Below are 22875 nucleotides of genomic sequence, written 5' to 3' on the forward strand. Positions count from 1 at the left end.
AGAGGTTCTGAGAGAAAAAAAGGCAAAAAAAAATAAATGAAAAATGCAAAAATATGAAAGAACCGGTGTTTAATTAAGAGAAAGTAGGAGTGGTAAAAACCCCTAACGTGCCGGATCCGTATTGGCTTGAAAAAAAGTGCGAAATCAGATTCTCTCTTTCGCCGTGGTTTGTGCGAAATCAGTTTCTCTTTCTCCTCCATTCTCGATCACTCCTGTCTCCTCTCTCGAATCTCATCTCATCCATCTGGGTTAGGCAAAATCTCCCTACTTGGATTTGATTATGGAATGTTGAAGGAAAGAAGAAGCTTGTCATGTAAAAGTTTGATCTTTTTATGTGAAGGATCTGACGGTGGTGGGACTACTTGCTGAAAAGACGAAGGAAGTGGACGTTGTGGCACATTCATACGCCACAGTTGGTGAAATAGTTCCTTTGACTGCGTTGCTGATTGTAGCGGTTGATAAGATCAGAGTGGCGACTGTAGCGTTACAGGATGTTGATGATTCTGTGTGGACAAAGCCAAAGACAACGATCTATGAGTCTGTTATTCGAGAAGCGTTGCGTAGTAATAGCAAGAAAAGAATGCTTTTGTTGCGGGAGATTGGGCTCCTTCAGCTCTTTGGTGCTGCAGTTTTTAGTTAATCTGTGGATAAGCAAACCTCACAGCTTTTCTCCATTTTACAGGTGAGACTTGGTGACTTCATAAGGCATTGTTATGAGGGTTGTAATGTAATATTCCATTATCAATCATGTAGGCAGGAGATGAAGCTGTTCTTGAACTGCTTATAAACACGGACATTGATGTTAATGAAACAGATGCAGAAGGGAACACAGTTCTTCATTGCTGCCTGAAGGAATCATCTGTGCCACATAAGCAACAAACCAGGTATGAGTACTCTCCTTACTATTCTAATCATATACAATAACGTCGCATGGTGATTCTTCCAAACTTGAGAATGGTATATTTGTGTTATCCAGAATCATGAACCTACTTCTTGTACACAGTGCTTGAATTACCCATAAGAACAAGTTGGGTTTATCTGCAGTCCACTTAGCTGCTGCAAATGGCAATTTATCTGCACTTGAGGGACACTTTCCTGACCTTGTTTTGTGTTTCTTATCCTAAGCTGAAAGAAGATAATGATATTTTGAACCTACAGATTCTACTAGCGGCCTACCCTGAGTTGGTTCACTACCGAACAGTAATCAAAGAGACACCACTATTCTTCGCAGTGAAGAACAACCATCTTGACTGCGTTGAATTGCGTCTTCAGTGTGGAGCAAGTTCAGAATCTAAGTGTGCGATCAATGGTGGCTTAATCTAAATGTGCGATCAATGGTGGGCTTAGAAAAAGACAGACTATGTGATGGGTCCAACATTTAAAGAATATGATTGTGAATGTAATGTCTTATGTGTTGGACTTGTACAAAAAAAGGTATGACCTTTATTCAGTTTCTGTGGGAATCTCACATTGCAATTTGTGTCCATGATCATTGTTTCGTTTCCTGACAGCTACTTGTCCTTGGTGGAAATGAGTTTGTGGGATCACATGTCTGTAAAAAAAGCTTTAGATCGTGGCTTATCTGTCTCTAGCCTTAGCAGATACTCTGTTTTTTTTTATTTTGATCAAATTCAACTTTTTGTGGCTCACCGTTGAAGCTTAGCTAGTTTATGTCATATGTTGAACCATTTGTATGGGTGTTATAGATCAGGTAGGTCATCTGTACAAGAGTCATGGGCTTCCAGAGTTACATGGCATCAAGGTACTTGTTAGATTACCTCAACATGTTTTAGGAACTAGAATGTTTCCTCTGCTATTTCCAGAGTTACATGGCATGAAGGTACTTGTTAGGTCACCTCAATATATCTTCTAAAACACTTCCATCCTACCATTTGGTTCTCGTGTATTAGTTTTTGTTTGTCTTCTCAAATACTTGTAAAAATCTAAAACACTTACATCTTACCAATTGGTTCAATTTCTACAACAAAAAAAAAGAATTAAGAACCTCATAGAGTTCTCCCATTGGACCTTCTCAAAACTAATTACAATATTAAGAGTTCTAAACTATTTAAAGTATACAATTAATAATTAAATTAATTTTAAGAACCCATTAAGGGCTCTAACCAATGGAGGTGCTCTAATGGTGTTCTGATTCACACTCCTAATTCTTTTTTTGGGGGGTCATTTGATAATATATATATGTTAAAAATGCAAATAATAACATGGCAAATCCATCTCTTCACAGACCCACAAATAGGTGAACATCTATCCAAACACCTACCTTCCCAAAAACATTAAAGCCAAAATCCAGAACACAATGGACTGTGAATTGTTTTAAACACAAACAAAAGTTTTTTTTCTAAATTATTTCACTAAAAGTTAAATGTCTTTTTAATTCGTAGAGAAATATAGGTAAAAATAGAAATTAAAAAAAATATCAAACTCTAATGGAGCTTCTCTCTCTTCCTCGTTCTCTCTCGTATCTTTCACGAGGAAGATGATGAGATGAAGCTTCGATTCCCGTCGTCGATTTCCTTTGGTGACTCTGTCTCTGGTATACTACGGTTTATTCGACGGAGCTATCCGGATTTTGTCTCCGCATCGCGTTTCTTCTCGAAAGCGGCGGCGGCTTCTCTCCGGGATTTCTCTCCAGTTGCGTTGATCTACGTTTTCCGTTCTTCTCTGCCCAATCGCCTCTCTTTTCTTAGCCTCGATTTCACGCTTCCTCTCCTCGTCGTTGTCGCGAACCGTTTCATCTTCGAGCTTCTTCTAATCATTAAAGATAATCGCCTTTTCAAGCAGGAAGATCGACGGTGTCGGGTTTGATTGTAGGCGTTTCTTCTTTGTGGAATCGTAGATCTGGTGTGCGACTTGATCAATCGTGAAGATGGTTCCTTCGTGAACTGTTCTTCATCGGCATGGTTCTGCTTGACGGCGGATTTCCGTCGAGTCTCCTCCAAATCGCCGGTGGAAGGTGGTCCGCTCTCTTCTTGACGCGTGTCTCTGAACGCCGAGCGTTCGTCCACGTGGTGGGATGCGTGGATGCCTTCCTCAACGAGTTTTCTTTCCTTTGGGCTTATGGTCCAAGGTGTTCGTAATGTTTGGTCCTTTCGTTGGGTCTTTGTATATGTTTGTTTGTTTTGGGCTTGGTTTAGTTGGGCAATGATCCGTTAATAAAATCCTAGATGACAAGAAAAAAGAAATAAAAAAAGTATCATCAATATCTGTAAATTATATATAACCGCCTCCACTCCAGGTTTCTTCTCTCTCTGAAACGCAGTTTAGCTCGTTTTCTCTCTTCTCCTACCGGGCAGCGATAAAACGAAAATAATATTTCACAGGATATTGTATACACTAACGAAAGAGCATGATGAAGTTCAAGTTTGATTACCAAGAGGTCTCTCTCTTCGGATCCTTGATTACTTGTCTTGTAATAATCTCTCTATATCAGAAAACACAAACAACCTTCTTATTTTTTTTTTTTTTTTTACTACTAAACAGGAATGCATAAGAAACTCGAGAGACGTTCAGTTATTCGCTTGCAGATGGGTTCCATCCCCTTCTCCTCCCAAAGCTCTCATCTTCCTCTGCCATGGTAACACCTTCTTCTTCTCCTTGTTCATTGAATATTTTCTTTTAAGTTAAGGTTACAAAAAAAAAAGGTTACAAAATTTCTTTTAAGTTCATCAACTACCCTATTTTATAAGTGTTTTAATTATTTGATCACAAATAAAAAAGAAGAATTGATCAATGTGCGGCAGGCTACGGGATGGAGTGCAGTGGCTTCATGAGAGGTATTTAATTATCATCTTTACTCTCCTTTAATACTCCTCCTCTCTCCACAGTCTAGTCTACCCCAAACAAACTAAGAAATAATCTTATTCGATTAAACCATAAAATTAAAACATGTGTGTAGATTATTCAACTTCCTGGTGATTCTCCACCACTTTATCAAACCATGATTAACCGCGATGTAAGAAGCTTGATTTGGATACATAAAGTATTGGAGAATCACCAGAAAGTTGAATAAATCTCATAGGAGTTAGGATGAAGTTTGTGAACATAATCAACTGTGTACATATATATATACCAATGAATGAGGATATATGCATATACTTATTTGCATGGTCTGATGTTTTTTTTTTTTTGCTAAAATGGTCTGATGTTTTTACTGAATTAGAATCGTAGTTAATTAAGAGCTACTCTCTGTATAATAACTGTGATCTATAGTCCAAGTTTTGTTTGTTTGCTTAATATGTTAGCGTTTGTTACAACCGACATGCATGCAGATCGGATTTATATTAAAAATAATTAATTATCAGCTTTTTGTGTGGTAATCCATAAATTTTCTTTTCCCTTGAATTGAAACTTGTATCCACCATGTAGTTATTGCAGATCCGATCTCTAATCTAATGGTGGATCCTTTTGTTACTTTTTGGTTTTTATAAGTAATTTTATTGGAAAAGAATAGACATAACAAAAAGATTGTTTCTATAGTATAAAGTGGACGATTACAATATACTTTGAAACAAATAAAAATATAATGAACTCCTTTTTTAAGTAGCAGATAGAAAGAAATTTATAACAAAAGCTGTTGTTAGTTGCAAGGTATGACCATTACACCTATGTCTGTTTCGTACTTACTTCCTCTGAATTTAAATATAAAATATTTAAAGTTTTACATACATATTAAAAAATAATAAATACACTATTTTAAATATTACTTTTTGATTATATCAATAAAGTTTCATCATTCATAATTTTACTTTTTAATTTATGTTTAAATTTTAAAAATAAATATATTAATTATATCTCAAAACATCATATATTTGTATACAAAATAAAAATATAAAACATTTTACATTCATATTGGAAGGGAGTATGATTTAGTCTTCGTTATTCATCTACATTCTCCACGTGTTCTTTGACCCCATCTTCCCGTCTAAATATATATATACTATTTTGTACCCCTTATTTTGGGGAAACGTAACACTATCCTCATCTTTCTTTCTTTTTTTGCTTTGCTCTAATTTATGGTGACCGAGTGTTATAGAGGAAGTAGTATAGTAGATAATAAAAAAATAGTCATAGCTTTAATTAGTAAAAGGTTATGGAGGGTATGGTCATGGCGTCTCTAATTGTATCCAATAATGATCAACGTGATTGTGTACCTAACAATAGAAGTAATAAGTTGTTGGCAAAAAACAAATCTCGAGAGTATATAACAGAGTCCCCACGGATCTAAATATTTAGTTCCGTTTCTCTCAGCCCTTTGCACAACGAGAAACTCGTGACCGGCCTTAATTGATTGTCGTCTTTGACAACTAATCATGTTACTTGAATATCTGCCTCATTAAATTTTTTCTTACAAAATATAATAATTGCTTCTCTCAGCTGCCAGCAGAGAAGTGAGCAGGCATTGCTTAATCATCTACTGTTTGGGTTAAACACACCTTACTGTAACACTCGTCACCTCCTATAAAGAGAACACCTCCTATAAAGAGAACGGCGTGTTACTTACGGTAAAATATCGAATTAAACCGAATTATTCAAAATCGAACAAAATAACATAACATTTAATAAAAGAATTTCAAAAAGAATACATTTTTGAATTGAAGTATAAAAATATATCAAATAAATCGAATGTAAAATTCGTATAAGTCATTAGTTAATACCGAAATAAAATACGATCATCCCAAAGACACCAAACCGTCCAGATATCCAACTACTCGGCAAGCTCACCTGCAATGGGAAGATGAAGGGTAAGCAACAGGGGAGTTACTCCGTGAGGTATGGGAAGCTAAACACGCAAACCACTGACTTGAGTAAATAGAACTCCCACTATGGAAGTTTGAACAAAGAAGATGCCTAAAGAATCACACAACACAAACAATGCGATGATAGCATATAGCTAGTCCATACACCCCGCATCTCCTCATATGGATATATAATACGTAGCGTCGCTAGTACAGTCGTCTCTGTACCCCCGCCCTCTCAAGTAGCGTCTATGGTACAAACGTCTCCGCACCACACGCCCGCACAAGTAGCATCGCAAGTCCAGACGTCTCTGAACCCTTGCCCGCAAAATCAAAGTAGCGTCGCTAGCCCAGACATCTCTGAGCCTCCGCCCGCGCACATAGTCCCTACTCATAGCTATGTATACATACATATATATATCGCATCTCTTAACATCACTCAATCAATCAACGGTTGAATCCTCTAGACCCCTAGTTCCAGTTTACAATGAATGAACTAACTACAATCACAATCAAGACAGACGGATCATGATTCGAAATCTAAACTACGATAGAGAGAATTCTACACTGGTAGAAGATTTACGGAATACACCCTCACCTTAGCCAATATTGGAAATGAATCACGAAACGCCCGGGAGGGAGTGGATTTGTCTCGACTAACAACACACCAAAGTGTCTTCCTATTATTACTGGTGTTGAATGAACGTGTACCAATAATATATTCATACACCATCCTTCTAAATGATGCACGAGAAACTCCAAGTCTAGGTTGGCACAAGATTAAACTACACACATGCAAGGACACGTTATAGGTTTGTGGTATATACGTTACTTGTGGCACAAGTAAAAAGGAGGCAACACTTAGCTAATACGGCTTGGATAACGGTTGATGACGGTGGCTGGTACGATCTCCGGCTACCACGATTCTCCGGTGACATGACTGGCTCCTCCAATGGCTTGCGGCTAACAACAGTGTGGATCTGATCGGTGAGGCGGTGGCTCCGTCTTTGTGTGCCTCCTCCTCACGTCATATATACATCTCTCGAGTTCGATGCGAGACAACAACACGTGAGGCGTTTGACCAGTGATGGTGAGGCTCTCTCTCTCTTTGACATGGCGTGATGGCTCCAAGACGACGGGAAGAGCCGGTGGTGGCATCGCGGTGCATCAGATTTTTGGAGGTGAACAATGGGTGCGTCTCGTCTCGACTTCTGCGATAGACATGGAGAAGAAGTGAAACATGTGATGAGCGAGAGAGACGGGAAGGAGATCATAAGGCGTGAAGGTAGGCGGCTAGGTTTAATGGAGATGGAGGTGTATATGGTTTATATAACGCTTTGGTTCTCCGACCGGTTTAGACCAATTAAATAATCAAAATAACATCAATACCGGTTTATTGTAAACCGGGTCGTTACAATTCTCCCACACTTACAAGGAATTCGTCCTCGAATTCAAATCCTGAGCCGGTTGTCTAATATCATCGTGAAAAAGTTTTAGATCGTCAATCCTCATCTGTGTCTCGGTCTTTTAGATTTCCTCCTGGATCTTGTCTTTCTTTCTCAACAACATTTGAACAACATGGTCATCATCTCCTGAACCTCTTTTACTTGCCGATTTATAATATCTATTGGCTGACAAGGTGCATACAATTTTTTTTTTTTTTTTTTACCATGAGCACTTAGCGGCTGCTGCAAAATGAGCTTTGGCCCTCTTCCGACCATCCTCAAAACTGTCACATGGACCACGTCATAGAAGTCTGATACACTGCTGATAAAATAACTACAATAAACTGCTCCAATTCGCTCCACCGAAGGATACAGTCCAATGTACATCGGTTTAAGTTGCTTCAGCTTATGAGTCTTAAGTCCTCCCTGAAATGTCATTATTTTCATGTACACTAGATCGCTCATATGTAACTCCAAATCCTTACGGCGCTTCGCTGCAAAAATCCTCTGCCGTTATGGGCTTCCCAAAGCCAATCCTTAAGCATGTCCATTTGCTATACCATCTCTTGAACCATTAATAGTTCAACTCATGTCACTCCCTCACTTTGGTCCAACAAAGTGGTATACGACAAGGCCTACCATAAATAGCCTCATACGGTGTCATCTCAATGCTCGAACGATAGTTGTCGATGTAGGCAAACTCTGCTAGATGTAATGCTTTCCGATCTTCCATCCCACTGTAAGACGCAATTCCTGAGCATGTCCTCTAAGTCTGAATAGTCCTCTTTGACTAACCATCTGTATGATGATAATAAGTTGTATTCCTGTGGATCTTTGTCCCAAGTTCCTTCTGAATGACTCCAAAAATGTAGACGTGAACTTCGAATCCCAATCCGATACAATGTTGACATCCATGAAACCTCTCAAACTCAATAATGTAGGTCTGCTTCAACTGATTAGCTCTGACTATCTTCTTAATTACTTAGGAAATGGGCTGACTTGGTAAGTCTATCCATGACTATCCATGTGGCATCCTTTCCACATATGGTGATTTAAAATCCCATAACAATGTCCATAATCACCATGCCTCATTTCCACTCCGGCAAAAGCAAGCTCAAAAATAACATGATAGATAATTGATCCTCTGACATAGCCATCTGACATGTCTGACACTGTGACGCAATGAAGCTACAACTCTCTTCATACTGGACCAATTATAGTTAACATTTCATCTCTTTGTACCCCTTGGTGTTCCCGATGGGTAGAGAAACACAAATGATGTATTTGCTGTAAGATTCCTTTTCTTAACAGCTTATCGTCCAACACACAACTCGGTTTTGGTACAGGTACATCCCGCTCAAAACTATCCCGCTCAACACTTATGATATCCAATACTCTCCATCTCGATCGTCTTACAAAGCCATAACGCTAACATGCGCTTGGCGTATCCGCCATAGCAAGACTGCCTGCTCCAAAGTCCCAAGGCCATCTGTCTCTCCATCGACAGTAATGACACACAATCTGAGACTAGCAAATGTCCCAGTAAACTCATGAACCTCCTTGGTTCCTGATACGTCGCTCATGTGCCTACCCAAGGCATTTGTCACCTGGTTGTCTTTACCAGATGGTATGCAATATCCAAACTGTAGCCTGCTGCCAACTCAATCCAACTGCACTGTCCAAGTACAAGTTTTAATGAATGAAGATAGATTTCAGACTCCAATGATCCCAGAGAATCTGAACTTCCTTCCTGTACAATTACAATCTCCAAAACTATAACGCAAATACCACTGCAGCCACTATGAATCATGAATAGGGTAGTGGGTCTTGTGAGGTCTCAACTAATGCAATGTATATGAAATGACCTAATCCTTATGCATCAATACACAATCCGCAAACGCTTATCATGCTCCCTCTACTCCAAGAATAACTCAATGGGGGTCGTCAATGAGTACAATCGCGCACTTGTCCAAGTGTTTGCGAAAAACATCATTCATAAGCTTCTCAAATGCTATCGGTGCATTCGTCGATCCAAAATGATATCACCAAAACTCATAATATCCATAACGTATACGGAAATCCACATTCCGTACATACTCCTCAACTATAGCAATCTAATGATGTCTTGATGCCAAGATAACCTTCGAGAACCACAAACCTCCATGCAGCTAATTCAACAACTCATCAATATGATGGTTACCATGTTCAAGTCTATGTAGTCGATACAAAGCCTGAAACTCCCATCATTTTTTTTTCTTTACAAACAACACTGGTACTCCCCACAGTGAATTTCTCGGCCTGATAAATCTCTTGTCTGATAAATCTTCCATATGTTCTTTCAGCTCAGCCATCTTTGCTGGCGCTAATTGGTATAGAACTCGTGAAACCGGTGCTGTCCCTGACTCCAACTCGATCGTAAGAACATCTCCTCTGGCTGGTGACAGCCCTTTCAAAGGCCTTAAATACATCTCCATACTCTGAGATAACTAGAAGATCCTGCAACTCATGTTGACCATCCAAATGATCACCAAAATCCATTTACTCCCCATATCGAATAACTCCTCTACATGTAGCAGGTATGCAAATAAAATCTGCTCGGCTCCAGAAATGTGAATTCTTGCCCTCAGGCAATCCAATAGTACTCGATGTCGTGATAACAAGTCCATCCCAAGAATGATATCGCAAAACACAACTCCATCTCTGACGAGTCTCTGAATAACTTGACTCCCCCATGCATAACTGGTACGCCACAATGAATATGAATATCTCCCAATGCCCTATGTCAAATGTTCGAACTGACACATCTCTGCAGCGATCAACACTGCCAGAAACTGGCAAACATACCAAGCGTAACTCCAATATCACACAACGCAAGCTGTCGCACCCCATTCCAAAAGCAATCCCCACGAGTTTACAAACTAACTATGCCTCCAAGGCAGTCAATACACTCATACACACGAATAACACATGCCAACTCATGGCTCACATCTCAGACCACATAATCTCCAGTAATAAAAAAAAAACTCGTGGAGTGATAGCTTGAAGTTAGGGTGGTAGCAAAAATGTCACATATCCCCATGCAGACAATCTCCAAACACGGCTGGCGAAACTGATACACAACTGCGCAATCTGTTGAGCTGTGACATCGTCCATTTGTCGAACCTCTAGCTGAAACCCTGCTTGCTAGAGAACGGATGACGATGATAAACTCATCGTCAATAAATAGACAATTGGGTTAGAAGTTACTGAACGGAAAGGTGCTGTACTTTTCTTTCTTTAAAACTCCCAAATCCCTGGATTCAAAAATCTTTTAAAATCGATTAAACCGAATTAAAACCGAGTCGAAACCACTTCCCAACAAATCGTCATCCCGGTTCAGAGTCGGGACGGAACCCCGCTCTGATACCAAATTGTAACACCTGTCACCTCCTATATGGAGAACGGCGTGTTACTTACGGTAAAATATCGAATTAAACCGAATTATTCAAAATCGAACAAAATAACATAACATTTAATAAAAGAATTTCAAAAGGAATACATTTTTGAATTGAAGTATAAAAATATATCAAATAAATCGAATGTAAAATTCGTATAAGTCATTAGTTAATACCGAAATAAAATACGATCATCCCAAAGACACCAAACCGTCCAGATATCCAACTACTCGGCAAGCTCACCTGCAATGGGAAGATGAGGGGTAAGCAACAGAGGAGTTACTCCGTGAGGTATGGGATGCTAAACACGCAAACCACTGACTTGAGTAAATAGAACTCCCACTATGGAAGTTTAGCTCTAACATGAACAAACAAGATGCCTAAAGCATCACACAACACAAACAATGCGATGATAGCATATAGCTAGTCCATACACCCCACCACTCCTCATATGGATATATAACACGTAGCGTCGCTAGTACAGTCTGTCTCTGTACCCCCGCCATCTCAAGTAGCGTCCATGGTACAAACGTCTCCGCACCACACGCCCGCACAAGTAGCATCGCAAGTCCAGACGTCTCTGAACCCCTGCCCGCAAAATCAAAGTAGCGTCGCTAGCCCAGACATCTCTGAGCCCCCGCCCACGCACATAGTCCCTACTCATAGCTATGTGTACATACATATATATATCGCATCTCTTAACATCACTCAATCAATCAACGGTTAAATCCTCTAGACCCCTAGTTCCAGTTTACAATGAATGAACTAACTAACAATCAAGACTCAAACAGACGGATCATGATTCGAAATCTAAACTACGATAGAGAGAATTCTACACTCACTACAAGAAAACTGCGCGATACCGATGGACAAATCCGTCATAATCTCGTCGGGAAAGCCGCATACCGATGGAATACCGACGAAAAATGTCCGTCGGTATCATCTCGTCGGTATACTGATATTCGTCGGAAATTTGTCGGTAAATACCGACGAACATATTTCGTCGGCAAATACCGACGAACGTATTCCGTCGGTTTTTATCTAAATTTCCGACGATGCAAATCCGTCGGTATTTATAGAGAATACCGACGAAGAGAATTCGTCGGAATTTCAGAAAATACCGACAAAGGGTGTTCATCGGAATATTCAGAAAATACCGACGAAAAACGTCCGTCGGTAACTGAAAATAAAACCGACGACTTTATTCCGTCGGAATATCATGAAAATACCGATGGATCTTATTCGTCGGAAAAATGTAGAAATTCCGACGGATAACTCTATCCGTCGGTATTCCTTTTTTAATTAAAAAAACAATTTTTATAATTCTTAATTTAATTTCAGGAAAAAATTGATAATTTAGAATTTAAAAACATTATAGATATATAAATTCAACATTATTATACATTAAAGTTATAAAAAGTAATAAAAAGTTTTTGAAAATTAAAAAACAACTAAAAGTCTTCACCGAATCGGGTCCTAAACTTCTGCAACAAGGTCTGGGTGAGAACATTGTTTTCCTCCATAGTCGTTCGGTTTTGCTGCAGCTCAACCCGGATTTCAGCATTGTCCTGCTTCAGGAACTCAATCTCCGTATCCTTGGTCTTAATCTGCTCCATAAGCTCATCAACGAGTGGATAGTGAGCTGAAGAAGAAGAAGAAGAAGCCCCTCCGGTCGAACGAGCCAATCCAACATAACGGCCCTTTTTCTTTGGAACAGCCTGAATGAGAAATAACAAATACATATCACACACATACGCACGCACACACACATATCACACATACATAGCAAAAAGAAATTAGAATGTACCTCGAGAACAAGGTTGTTGAGTTGCTCTACGGTTAAGGAGTTGGAAGATGCAGAATCGCCTTCTTCACACATAGAAGCTTGAGTCGCGAGGAGATCCACTTTTCGATTTTCCACGACCTGGATTACGCCCTTAATAAGTCCATCCTGAATCTCCCCAGTCTTCTTGTTGGTATAGGCGTTCTTCATCAGGGTAAAATCATCTACGGGAACTCCACCGTTTTCATTCATCTAAAAACAATATATTTAGTATCACATATTTAAAAATGAATAAGAAAATCAGATTAGAAACTTACTAGCTGAAGTGCTCGGGTCTGTAAACTTGTTGCCCCTAAGTTGTGGACAAACATCCCTTTCCCGCCACGCCCTCTACACCGATTTTGCGAGTTGATTGTCGTTAAAGACTTTGTCTCATCTTTCGTCCAATGAGCACACAAATCCCGCCAAACGTCTGGGTTGATGTGCTTCGGGACCTCGCCAACATCGAATTTTTGCTTCCACTCATTGATCCGCTTGGTGTAGTGCGAAGCTGCTTTGCGGCGGAAAACAATTTTCACTTGTTCTGTAATCCCTGATTCCCAAGTGAACTCTTGCTGCAAAATAAATACAAATTTTTTTTTAGAAAGTTACAATTGTAGAAATTTTTTTATAATATTAAAAATTGACAACATATACCGCAAATTACCGAAACCATAGTTCTTGATCTTCTTCAGGCATGTCATAGAAAGTTGGATAACCACGCTTTAGCATCGTGTACTCCATCCTAAGAAGGATGTTGGTGATACCATTGCCAGACAAATCAAACCTACGAAATAAAACCAAACACAATTAAATGTAAAAGATGAATATAAAATGAAAGAACCTTTTAAGACAAATACTTACCAAGTGGTGTTTGGGACAATAAGATAATTTGGATCAAGGCGCTGAAGCGATTCTCGGCCAGGTTGCCTAACTAACTCCGCAACAGTCATCGTAGTAGGCAATCCTCCTCCTCTTAACTTTGAGAAGGGCCGGAAGCTACAGAAGGGGGGGGTGCGGGCTGCTAGAGGGGTGGGGGCTGCTGGAGGAGTGGTAGCTGCAACTGGGCTACTAGCGGGTGACGTACTCTGAGTACTCTGAGTGACTGAAGAAGTACCCCGGCGAAAACGACGTCTAAGTATAAGAGGAGGTGGTTAATCCCTACAAAAAAAAACAATAGTAAGCTTTTTTATTATTTAGAAACGTTTTATAATTAAAATATTTTTATAATAATTAAAATGTGTTTTATAATTTATTTAACGAATTTTTATAATGAAAAAAATATTTTTTATACCATATGCTGATTTTTTATAAATAAAAACGATTTTTATATAATTAAAAACATTTGATTAAAAAAAAACTTTATAACTTCAATAACTTCAAAATCTATAACTTCAATCACACAAATCCTAAATCAAAACTTCAATTCCGGCCCTAAACTAACTTCCAAATCCATAATCAATCTCAAAATCACATAAACCCTAAAACTAACATTGTAACCTTTAAAATCCCATGAGCAAAGTTAAAGGAATTGAAAATCTTACATGACTGGGTGAAAGAGGAGGTCGAATTTGGGGGATTTAGCCGGAAATCGCGAGGGAGGAGGAGAGGTTGGGCGGAGAGAGAGAAAAAAGGGGAAGAAATGAGGAAAAAGAAGAGATTTTCTCTTATGTATTCATTTAACAAACTGACGGATTACCGACGGGTTTTTTCCGTCGGTATTTAATATACCCGTCGGAAATCCGTCGGTTTTTTAATATTGGCGGTTCGCTGAAATTTTGCTCGGTACAGCTTCACCCGGGTAATTTTCTAAATACCGACGACCATTTCCGTCTGTTCTTCGTCGGTATAGTTAATTCCGTCGGTTATTTGTCAGAATATTCCGACGAGATACCGATGGATTACGGTTTAGAGTTTACACAGGGTGTCGAAATTATTTATATTTGTTATACGACTTTCTAAAACCGATATATTATGTTATATAATCATAAAACGTTCTCAAAAAATGTTATAAATTTATTTGAGTGTTACAACTTCTGAGAACTGGCACAAGCCAACTTAAAAGTGTATGATGTTGTTCGAACGGTTTTGATTGAATGATTATATATATGTCATGTTCAAAGTTTTAAAACTGTGAGAATACAATGGGTAGATTTGTTGTCTGATGTTATATATGATATTTAATACAACTGTAAAAAAAACATACCTGTAAGAAACCGAAACTCTAAATTGATAATGTCCGTCGGTATTCCGTCGGAAATGCGTCGGTTAATACCGACGGAATACCGACGAACCCCTAGAATTTGAGGGTTCTGTCGGAAATGCGTCGGTAACGCATTTCCGACAAAACCCTCAAATTCTAAGGGTTCGTCGGAAATGTGTCGGTAAATACCGACAGAATACCGATGGACATTATCAATTTAGAGTTTCAGTTTGATTTTTGTTTTACAACCGTTAGATTTTTAAATCAACAAATCTAATTTATTTTTTTAATTTTAAAGTATACAACGTTTCAAACCCATAATTTGTTTTTAGAAGAAATCTACAATGTTTAAAAGTAATTTGCATATACATTCATAAAAGAGTATCTACTCTGCATCTGAGGAATTATCTGATGATGAACATGATGAATCTGAATCGTCTTCGTCAAACTCTCCAATCTCACCGTCCTCTTCGGTTAATTGTTGTTGTAGTGGATCAAATACTCCTTGTACTCGGCTTCTTGGATCGTTCCTTTGCTTAATCCGCGGATAACGAATATAGCAAACCTGAAAAATTATAAATTATATAAGTCGAAGTAATTATATATGATTACTTCCGATGGAAAATATATTTCAACATACATACCTGGTCAGCTTGTGAAGCAAGAATGAATAGGTCGTAAAAATCCAGTCGTCGTCGCGAATGTACAGATGTAACACCGAATGCGTCAGTGCTTACTCCGCGACCAAAAACGTTGCCGTACCACTCACAGTTGAAGACAATACATCTCATGCCAATCATTCCCGGGTACTGAATTTCCAAAATCTCGCGTACGTTACCGTAGTACACATCGTCTCCGGATGACGAAGAAACCCCACAATCAACTGTTCTCCTTACAGTATTTTCCTTAAGAACTCTGAATGCATATCCTCGAGTGCAATATCTCGGATATGACTTCGCAACAAACTTTGGACCACAAACTATCTCACGTAACCAATCTTTAGGTGGGTGCCCAGTAGCTAAACAATGGCTTACCTATAAAAACAAAAAAAATGTTTTCTTTCATTAAAAGATAATAAGTAAAATGATTAGTTACCACTAATTACTGAGTAGACACTTACATAATCAGAAAGCCATGTTGCAAAGTTGTTTTGCTTGAGTTGTTCGAGTTGTTCTTCGGTCGCATCCGGGTACTTTAAGCGCATCTCTGCCAAGTAAATACTGTAAAAAACACAAAATGATAGATATGTGTCAAAAATATTGCAAATAATTCATAGTTTTAAATCTATGTACCTCTCATATTCAAGAATGTCTTCGCAGTTTGTAAGCAAATATGTGTGCAAATGAGCATGCTCAGCCACTGTAAGTATCCGGTCCGTTGACTTTCCACTACGTCGTCCAATTTGTGTAAACATGTTTGGCACATAAACATAATAAGTTGCCCTTTCACCTCTATCATCATGCCATGCAGGTCTTCGACTTTTTGTTCGAACTTTTGATGGAAAGTAGTATTCAGCAAAGTTTGAGGTTTTCTCATTGATGCACTGAGACACTATTGATCCCTCCACCTTGCTTAAATTCTTGACCTTCTTCTTCAGATGAAACATAAACCGTTCGTACAAATACATCCACCTGTACTGCATGGGACCACCGAGTGCCGCTTCTCTCGCAAGATGAATAGAAAGATGCTCCATAACATCAAAAAAAGATGGAGGAAATATCTTCTCGAGGTTGCAAAGGATCACCGGTATTTTAACTTCCAAATTGCAAATATCATCTGATGTGAGTGATCTCGAGCATAAATCATGGAAGAAAGCACTTATCCCTACATACACGAAGAAAACAAATTCCATAAGCATATATATATATATAAGCATTAAAAAATAATATGACAATTAATTTAACTATGTTAAATTTTAAAGTACCTGCGTTGCTTCGTGGACATTTCGTGGCAATAGTGCGGAAAACGCAAAAGGAAGGAGGCGCTGCATCATTACATGACAATCATGGCTCTTCAAGCCAGTAAACTTCCCGTCACTTTTGTCAACACAATTACGCAAACTTGATGCATAACCGTCTAGAAATTTAACACTGTGTGTTATCCAATAAAAAAACTCTTCTTTTGCAGTTGCATCCAGTCGATATATGGGAATATGACCTTTACCGTGCTCATCAACATGAAGTTCGGGACGAGCACAAATATCAATCAAATCCAGTCTTGACTTCAAGTTATCCTTCGTCTTGCCTTGGACATCAAGGATGGTGTTCATCAAATTGTCGAAAAAATTCTTCTCAATATGCATGACTTCTAAACAGTGCCGCAACAAATGAGTCTCCCAATAGGGCAAATCCCAGAAGATACTTTTCTTATGCCAATTATGATTTTTCCCTACACCATAAATCTGTTCATGTCCGTTTCCACCCACGTCTGGCGTTCTATCTGCACCAAAATCTCTTAATTGTTCCTTCAACTTTTTGCCACTTACTTCTTCAGGTGGACTGTCAAACACCCTCTTGTTCTTTGTAAACAATGTCTTACTCTTACGATATGGATGATCGTGTGGTAGAAATCTCCTGTGACAGTCAAACCAACACGTTTTCCGACCATTTTTTAGTTGGAAAGCATCTGTGTTGTCTTGGCAATAAGGACATGATAGCCTCCCATGCGTGGTCCATCCAGATAACATACCATATGCTGGAAAATCACTTATTGTCCACATAAGTACGGCTCGCATCTGAAAATTCTCTTTCCGCGAAACATCGTATGTATGAACACCGTGCTCCCATAATAATTGCAGCTCATATATCAATGGCTGAAGAAACACATCCAGTGATCTCTTAGGATGATCTGGCCTGGGAACGAGAATTGAGAGGAACAAAAACTCCCGTCGCATACACAAATGTGGTGGTAAGTTGTAAGGTGTCAAGATTACCGGCCACAATGAATATTGTCTTCCATGCTTTCCAAATGGGCTGAAACCATCTGTGCATAATGCAAGATACACATTTCTTACCTCAGATGCAAATTCTGGATATGTTGATTGAAAATGCTTCCACGCCTCTGCATCGGAAGGATGTGTTATCTCACCATTTGTTAAGTGCTCTGCATGTCATCTCATTGGTTCTGCTGTTCGTTCAGACTGATATAACCTCTTTAATCTTTCAGTCAACGGCAAATACCACATTCGTTTGTATGGCACCGAAACTCTTCCACTCGTATCCTGATAACGAGGTTTCCGACAGAATTTACAATTCTCCCTGTTCTCATCTGCTCTCCAGTAAATCATGCAGTTATCGATGCATACATCTATCACCTGATATGGTAAGCCAAGACCAGCGACCAATTTTTGTACCTCATAATATGAGCCAGGTGCAAGATTATCTCCAGGTAGAACATCTCTAACAAAATCTGCAATCGCATCCACACATTCTTCAGCCAAATTATAGTCAGTCTTTAGCGCCATCAATCGACTTGCGGATGATAAAGGTGAATGCCCATCTTTACATCCTTGATACAATGGCTGCTTAGCTGCATCTAACATTTCAAAAAATCTTCTCGCTTCTAGATTGGGTTGTTCTCGTTCTCCTTCCTCTTCACATGGGAAATTTTCTAAATTGGGTTGTTCTTGTCTATCTCCTTCCTCTTCACCCGACGGTAAATTTTCTCCATATGCATCATATACCATCTGAACAGTCCCTACCCCAAAATCTACATTTGTGGTAGGTTCATCTAACTTATCGGCAGTTTGAGGTTCGCTACTACTACCATACTCAAATCTTTTTCCATGAAGATACCAAATCTTATAACCACGTGTAAATCCTTTCAAATATAAATGACTTCATACTTCCATTTTTTTGACACGGATATTATTCTTACAAGTAGAACATGGACATAATAAATACTTACTTGTTCTTGCTTCCGGTTGACTTTGAACCACCCCCATGAATTCTTGAATACCACGTGCGTATTCCTCCGTAAGTAAATTTGTATTTGGATCCATATGAGGTTGATCTAACCAAGAACGGAAATTATAAGGAGTACCCAATTTATATTGTTTTGTTGTGATTTGAATGAATGAAGGAGAGGTCGTATTTATAATGAATCTGGAAAACTTCCCGACGGAAAATATTCGTCGGTATTCCATCGGGAATCATAACGGCTAAATTAACGTACAAAACCCGTCGGTGTTCCGTCGGTAATTTAAACGGATACTAACGGCTACATAATTCGTCGGTATTTCGTCGGGAAGTGCAACGGGTGCAAATTTGTCGGTATTCCATCGGGAAGTGAAACGGCTGTTCAATCCGTCGGTATTCCGTCGGAATATACCGACGGAATTCTGACCGAATTCCAAAATTGCCGGTACTGCGTCGGTATTTCGTCGGTATGTGTCAATTTTTTGCAACGGTCATATTTTTGTCAGTTTTTTGTCGGTTTTCTGTCGGGATCGTATGACCAAATACCGACGAAAGTATTCTGTCAGGATTTTCCGACGCAGTTCCGACGAATTTGCCGAAATAGATTTCCGACAAGTTTTCGTCGGAATTCCGTTGGAAAATCCTGATCGATTTTTTCGGTCGGTTTTTCCGTCGGTATTGTCCGTGTTTTCTTGTAGTGACTGGTACGGAATTTACGGAATATACCCTCACCTTAGCCAGTATTGGAAATGAATCACGAAACGCCCGGGAAGGAGTGGATTTGTCTCGACTAACAACACACCAAAGTGTCTTCCTATTATTAATGGTGTTGAATGCACGTGTACCAATAATATATTCATACGCCATCCTTCTAAATGATGCACGAGAAACTCCAAGTCTAGGTTGGCACAAGATTAAACTACACACATGCAAGGACACGTTATAGGTTTGTGGTATATACGTTACTTGTGGCACAAGTAAAAAGGAGGCAACACTTAGCTAATACGGCTTGGATAACGGTTGATGACGGTGGCTGGTACGATCTCCGGCTATCACGACTCTCCGGTGACATGACTGGCTCCTCCAATGGCTTGCGGCTAACAACAGTGTGGATCTGATCGGTGCGGCGGTGGCTCCGTCTTTGTGTGCCTCCTCCTCACGTCATATATACATCTCTCGAGTTCGATGCGAGACAACAACACGTGAGGCGTTTGACCAGTGATGGTGAGGCTCTCTCTCTCTTTGACATGGCGTGATGGCTCCAAGACGACGGGAAGAGCCGGTGGTGGCATCGCGGTGCATCAGATTTTTGGAGGTGAACAATGGGTGCGTCTCGTCTCGACTTCTGCGATAGACATGGAGAAGAAGTGAAACATGTGATGAGCGAGAGAGATGGGAAGGAGATCATAAGGCGTGAAGGTATGCGGCTAGGTTTAATGGAGATGGAGGTGTATATGGTTTATATAACGCTTTGGTTCTCCGACCGGTTTAGACCAATTAAATAATCAAAATAACATCAATACCGGTTTATAGTAAACCGGGTCGTTACAATTACTCACTAGTATAGTTTACTATAGTAATAAAAATTAGTTAGGCATGAATTCATATCTTTTGTTCTCCATTGTAAAGATTAGTCATTGATAGTTGTTTATGTTTTTTTCTTTGCTGAAAGTTGTTTATGTTTGGATTAGAATGCGGGATAAGGCTGGCTTCAGCAGGATATGCAGTATTTGGAATGGACTACGAAGGTCATGGTCGGTCCAAAGGAGCTCGTTGTTACATCAAGAAATTTAGTAACATTGTAAACGACTGCTATGACTACTACACCTCAATCTCTGGTACCTGAAAAAATAACATACTCTAGCATCATCTCTAGTACTGATATGCATCCATAAAACTAACTATTAGCACACAATATATCTGTGTATTGCAGCGCAGGAAGAATACAAAGAAAAAGGCAGATTCTTGTATGGAGAATCCATGGGAGGTGCGGTTGCGTTGTTGCTACACAAGAAAGATCCTTCTTTCTGGAATGGTGCCCTTCTCGTCGCTCCAATGTGTAAGGTAAGGTGACGCGTTTCTTCTATAACCAAGTTGATACACAAATCCAATTATAATCAAACAAGACTTGTTAGCATTTACCTAGTTAAGTGTGTGAGCAGATATCAGAGAAGGCGAAACCACATCCAATAGTGATTAATCTACTAACAAGAGTTGAAGAGATTATACCAAAATGGAAGATCGTGCCCACCAAAGATGTTATCGATGCTGCCTTCAAAGATCCGGTCAAGCGCGAAGAGGTATACTCAAACCTAAACTACTTACTTGATACCAAAGTAAATGTCCCAACACACATGGCTCCTATAATGTAGATAAGGAATAACAAGCTGATATATCAAGACAAACCAAGGCTCAAAACAGCACTTGAGATGCTTAGAACGAGCATGAACCTTGAAGACAGTCTCCACGAGATCACGTTACCCTTCATTGTTCTTCACGGTGAAGCAGACATATTGACCGATCCAGAGATTAGCAAAGCTTTGTTCGAGAAATCAAGCTCACGTGACAAAACCATTAAGCTTTATCCAGGGATGTGGCACGGGTTGACTTCTGGTGAGACTGACGCTAACGTTGACCTCGTTTTTGCTGACATCATTAACTGGCTTGATGTTCGTACCGCCGACTCTGCTTCGCTCACTGTCACTCCGGTCCGAGATGTCACCGTAAATGTTCAAAAGGTCGTGGAAGGCGCTTCTAATGATCAAGGGAAACCTAAACGGCAGTATGCTAGTCTCCTTTGTGGGTTAAACGGTGGTGGACGCCGTTTGGTCCATCGATCTTCTATGTAATAACCTAATCACTACAGCTAATAATCTGTTTCCTTTGTGTTCATTTTGTATTAAGGTGATGATTGTTTGGATAATTTTTAGATTTTAGTTTCTGTTTTTTGGTTTTTGGTTTTTAGATTTTGGTTTTTGATTTTGCAATAGATTTTAGTTTTTGAAAAAACATGAATGTTGATTTTGGTTTTTAACTTTTGTTTTTTTTAAAAAATTAATAAAATATTTATTTTATCTTTTCGATTTTTCTGTATTTTTGGTTTCTAAAAAAAACTTGAATAGTGATTTTTTTAGTTTTAAATTTTACTATATTTAATAAAAAAATTATGAAGATGAAATAAAAATTAATTTAATTATTTATTTAATAAAATTTTTTCAAAAGATAAAATAATGCAAACTAAACAGATAAACCACAATATATATATATATATGAAAATATATAATTAATGCAGTTCAAAAAGAAAAGACAATGCATAACTAAAAATTTAATAAAAATAAGAATTATTTATATTTTAAAACTTTATATAATTTAAATATTATAAACAAAAATATCAATATTTTAGATTTTCAAATACTATTCACTTCCACACATATTAAAAAAATAATTGATAGTTAGTTTATTATTTTAACATACTAAATATATTTTTATACGTTTGTTAAACTGTATATAATTATTTAAATATATTTTGAGTTCTGAATTTTTTTTTTTTATCTTTTCAGTTTTTCAAAAATTTGATTAATGATAGTTTGGTCTGATATTTTTTAAAAAAATAACATTGAAGTTAATTTCTGGTTATTAAAACAAAATAAAAATTATTAAAAGAATGTATCACGGATTTTCATAAATGGTAGCAATAGTAAGCATATTATTCTTATTAAACCTTATTTGTTTATAGTAATTATAATTTTTATTTTTTCTTATATTAATACTTAAATATAATAAAAACAATTTTTTTTTGAAAAAATGGAAAACCAACGTAAGTGAAAACCATGAAAAGTTGACTTTTGGTTTTTATGTTAAAAAATCAGTTATTTACAAAAACTAGTTTCCCTACCTTTTAGGGAATCTATTTTTTTCAAAATCATGATTGGATGTAAAATAGTTTTTGAAGAAACAAAAACCAAAAACCAATCCAAAAGCTGCGAACAATCATTCTCTAAGCCTTGTTATTGATCTACGACCTACTTAATAATATCATGGTCTAAAAATTATTTATCATATAAACTTAATAATATAAATTTTCTTACGGTTAATACACTATCGATCTTCATGATGCGATAAATTAAGATTTCAAGATCGCAAGAAAATTAATAAAATTTATAACTCTATTAACAAAAGACCTCTCCAAGATAATATTTTCGAACTATTCTCTATGTTCTATGGTTTTATGTATATTTTTATCCATACTATTTGTTGTGACTCCGTTATTATGTATGTATCTGTATAATGTGTTTTAC

The 22875-nt window shown here is 38.2% G+C and overlaps 2 protein-coding genes and 1 long non-coding RNA gene across 13 annotated transcripts; 1 reads left to right on the forward strand and 2 right to left on the reverse strand.

Annotated features, from left to right (window-relative positions):
• Positions 1–65: 65 nt before the first annotated feature.
• LOC106421286 (caffeoylshikimate esterase-like) lies at positions 66–21530 on the forward strand. 11 transcript variants are annotated; one of them, XM_048753844.1, is made up of 11 exons: positions 66–248; positions 341–682; positions 754–884; positions 977–1434; positions 1512–3397; positions 3502–3595; positions 3762–3794; positions 20269–20415; positions 20511–20641; positions 20740–20877; positions 20950–21530. In XM_048753844.1, exons 5-11 carry the CDS (start codon positions 3368–3370, stop codon positions 21424–21426), a joined length of 1050 nt encoding a protein of 349 aa, XP_048609801.1. In that variant the 5' UTR covers positions 66–248; positions 341–682; positions 754–884; positions 977–1434; positions 1512–3367; the 3' UTR covers positions 21427–21530. The 11 variants fall into 11 exon arrangements, with proteins under 11 accessions (XP_048609801.1, XP_048609800.1, XP_048609807.1 ...); XM_048753843.1 differs by having other exon boundaries at positions 977–3397; XM_048753846.1 differs by having other exon boundaries at positions 101–682; positions 1159–1434.
• Positions 4118–6571, reverse strand: LOC111202199. Its single transcript, XR_002655050.2, has 2 exons — positions 6355–6571; positions 4118–5742 (listed from the first exon to the last, which is right to left on the reverse strand). It is a non-coding gene; the product is annotated as an uncharacterized LOC111202199 (long non-coding RNA).
• LOC106421376 lies at positions 14922–16922 on the reverse strand. Its single transcript, XM_013862223.3, has 4 exons — positions 15953–16922; positions 15781–15880; positions 15305–15694; positions 14922–15225 (listed from the first exon to the last, which is right to left on the reverse strand). Exons 1-4 carry the CDS (start codon positions 16534–16536, stop codon positions 15046–15048), a joined length of 1254 nt encoding a protein of 417 aa, XP_013717677.1. The 5' UTR covers positions 16537–16922; the 3' UTR covers positions 14922–15045.
• Positions 21531–22875: the final 1345 nt, after the last annotated feature.

This window comes from Brassica napus, chromosome C4, assembly GCF_020379485.1.
Source record: "Brassica napus cultivar Da-Ae chromosome C4, Da-Ae, whole genome shotgun sequence".
NCBI lineage: Eukaryota > Viridiplantae > Streptophyta > Magnoliopsida > Brassicales > Brassicaceae > Brassica > Brassica napus.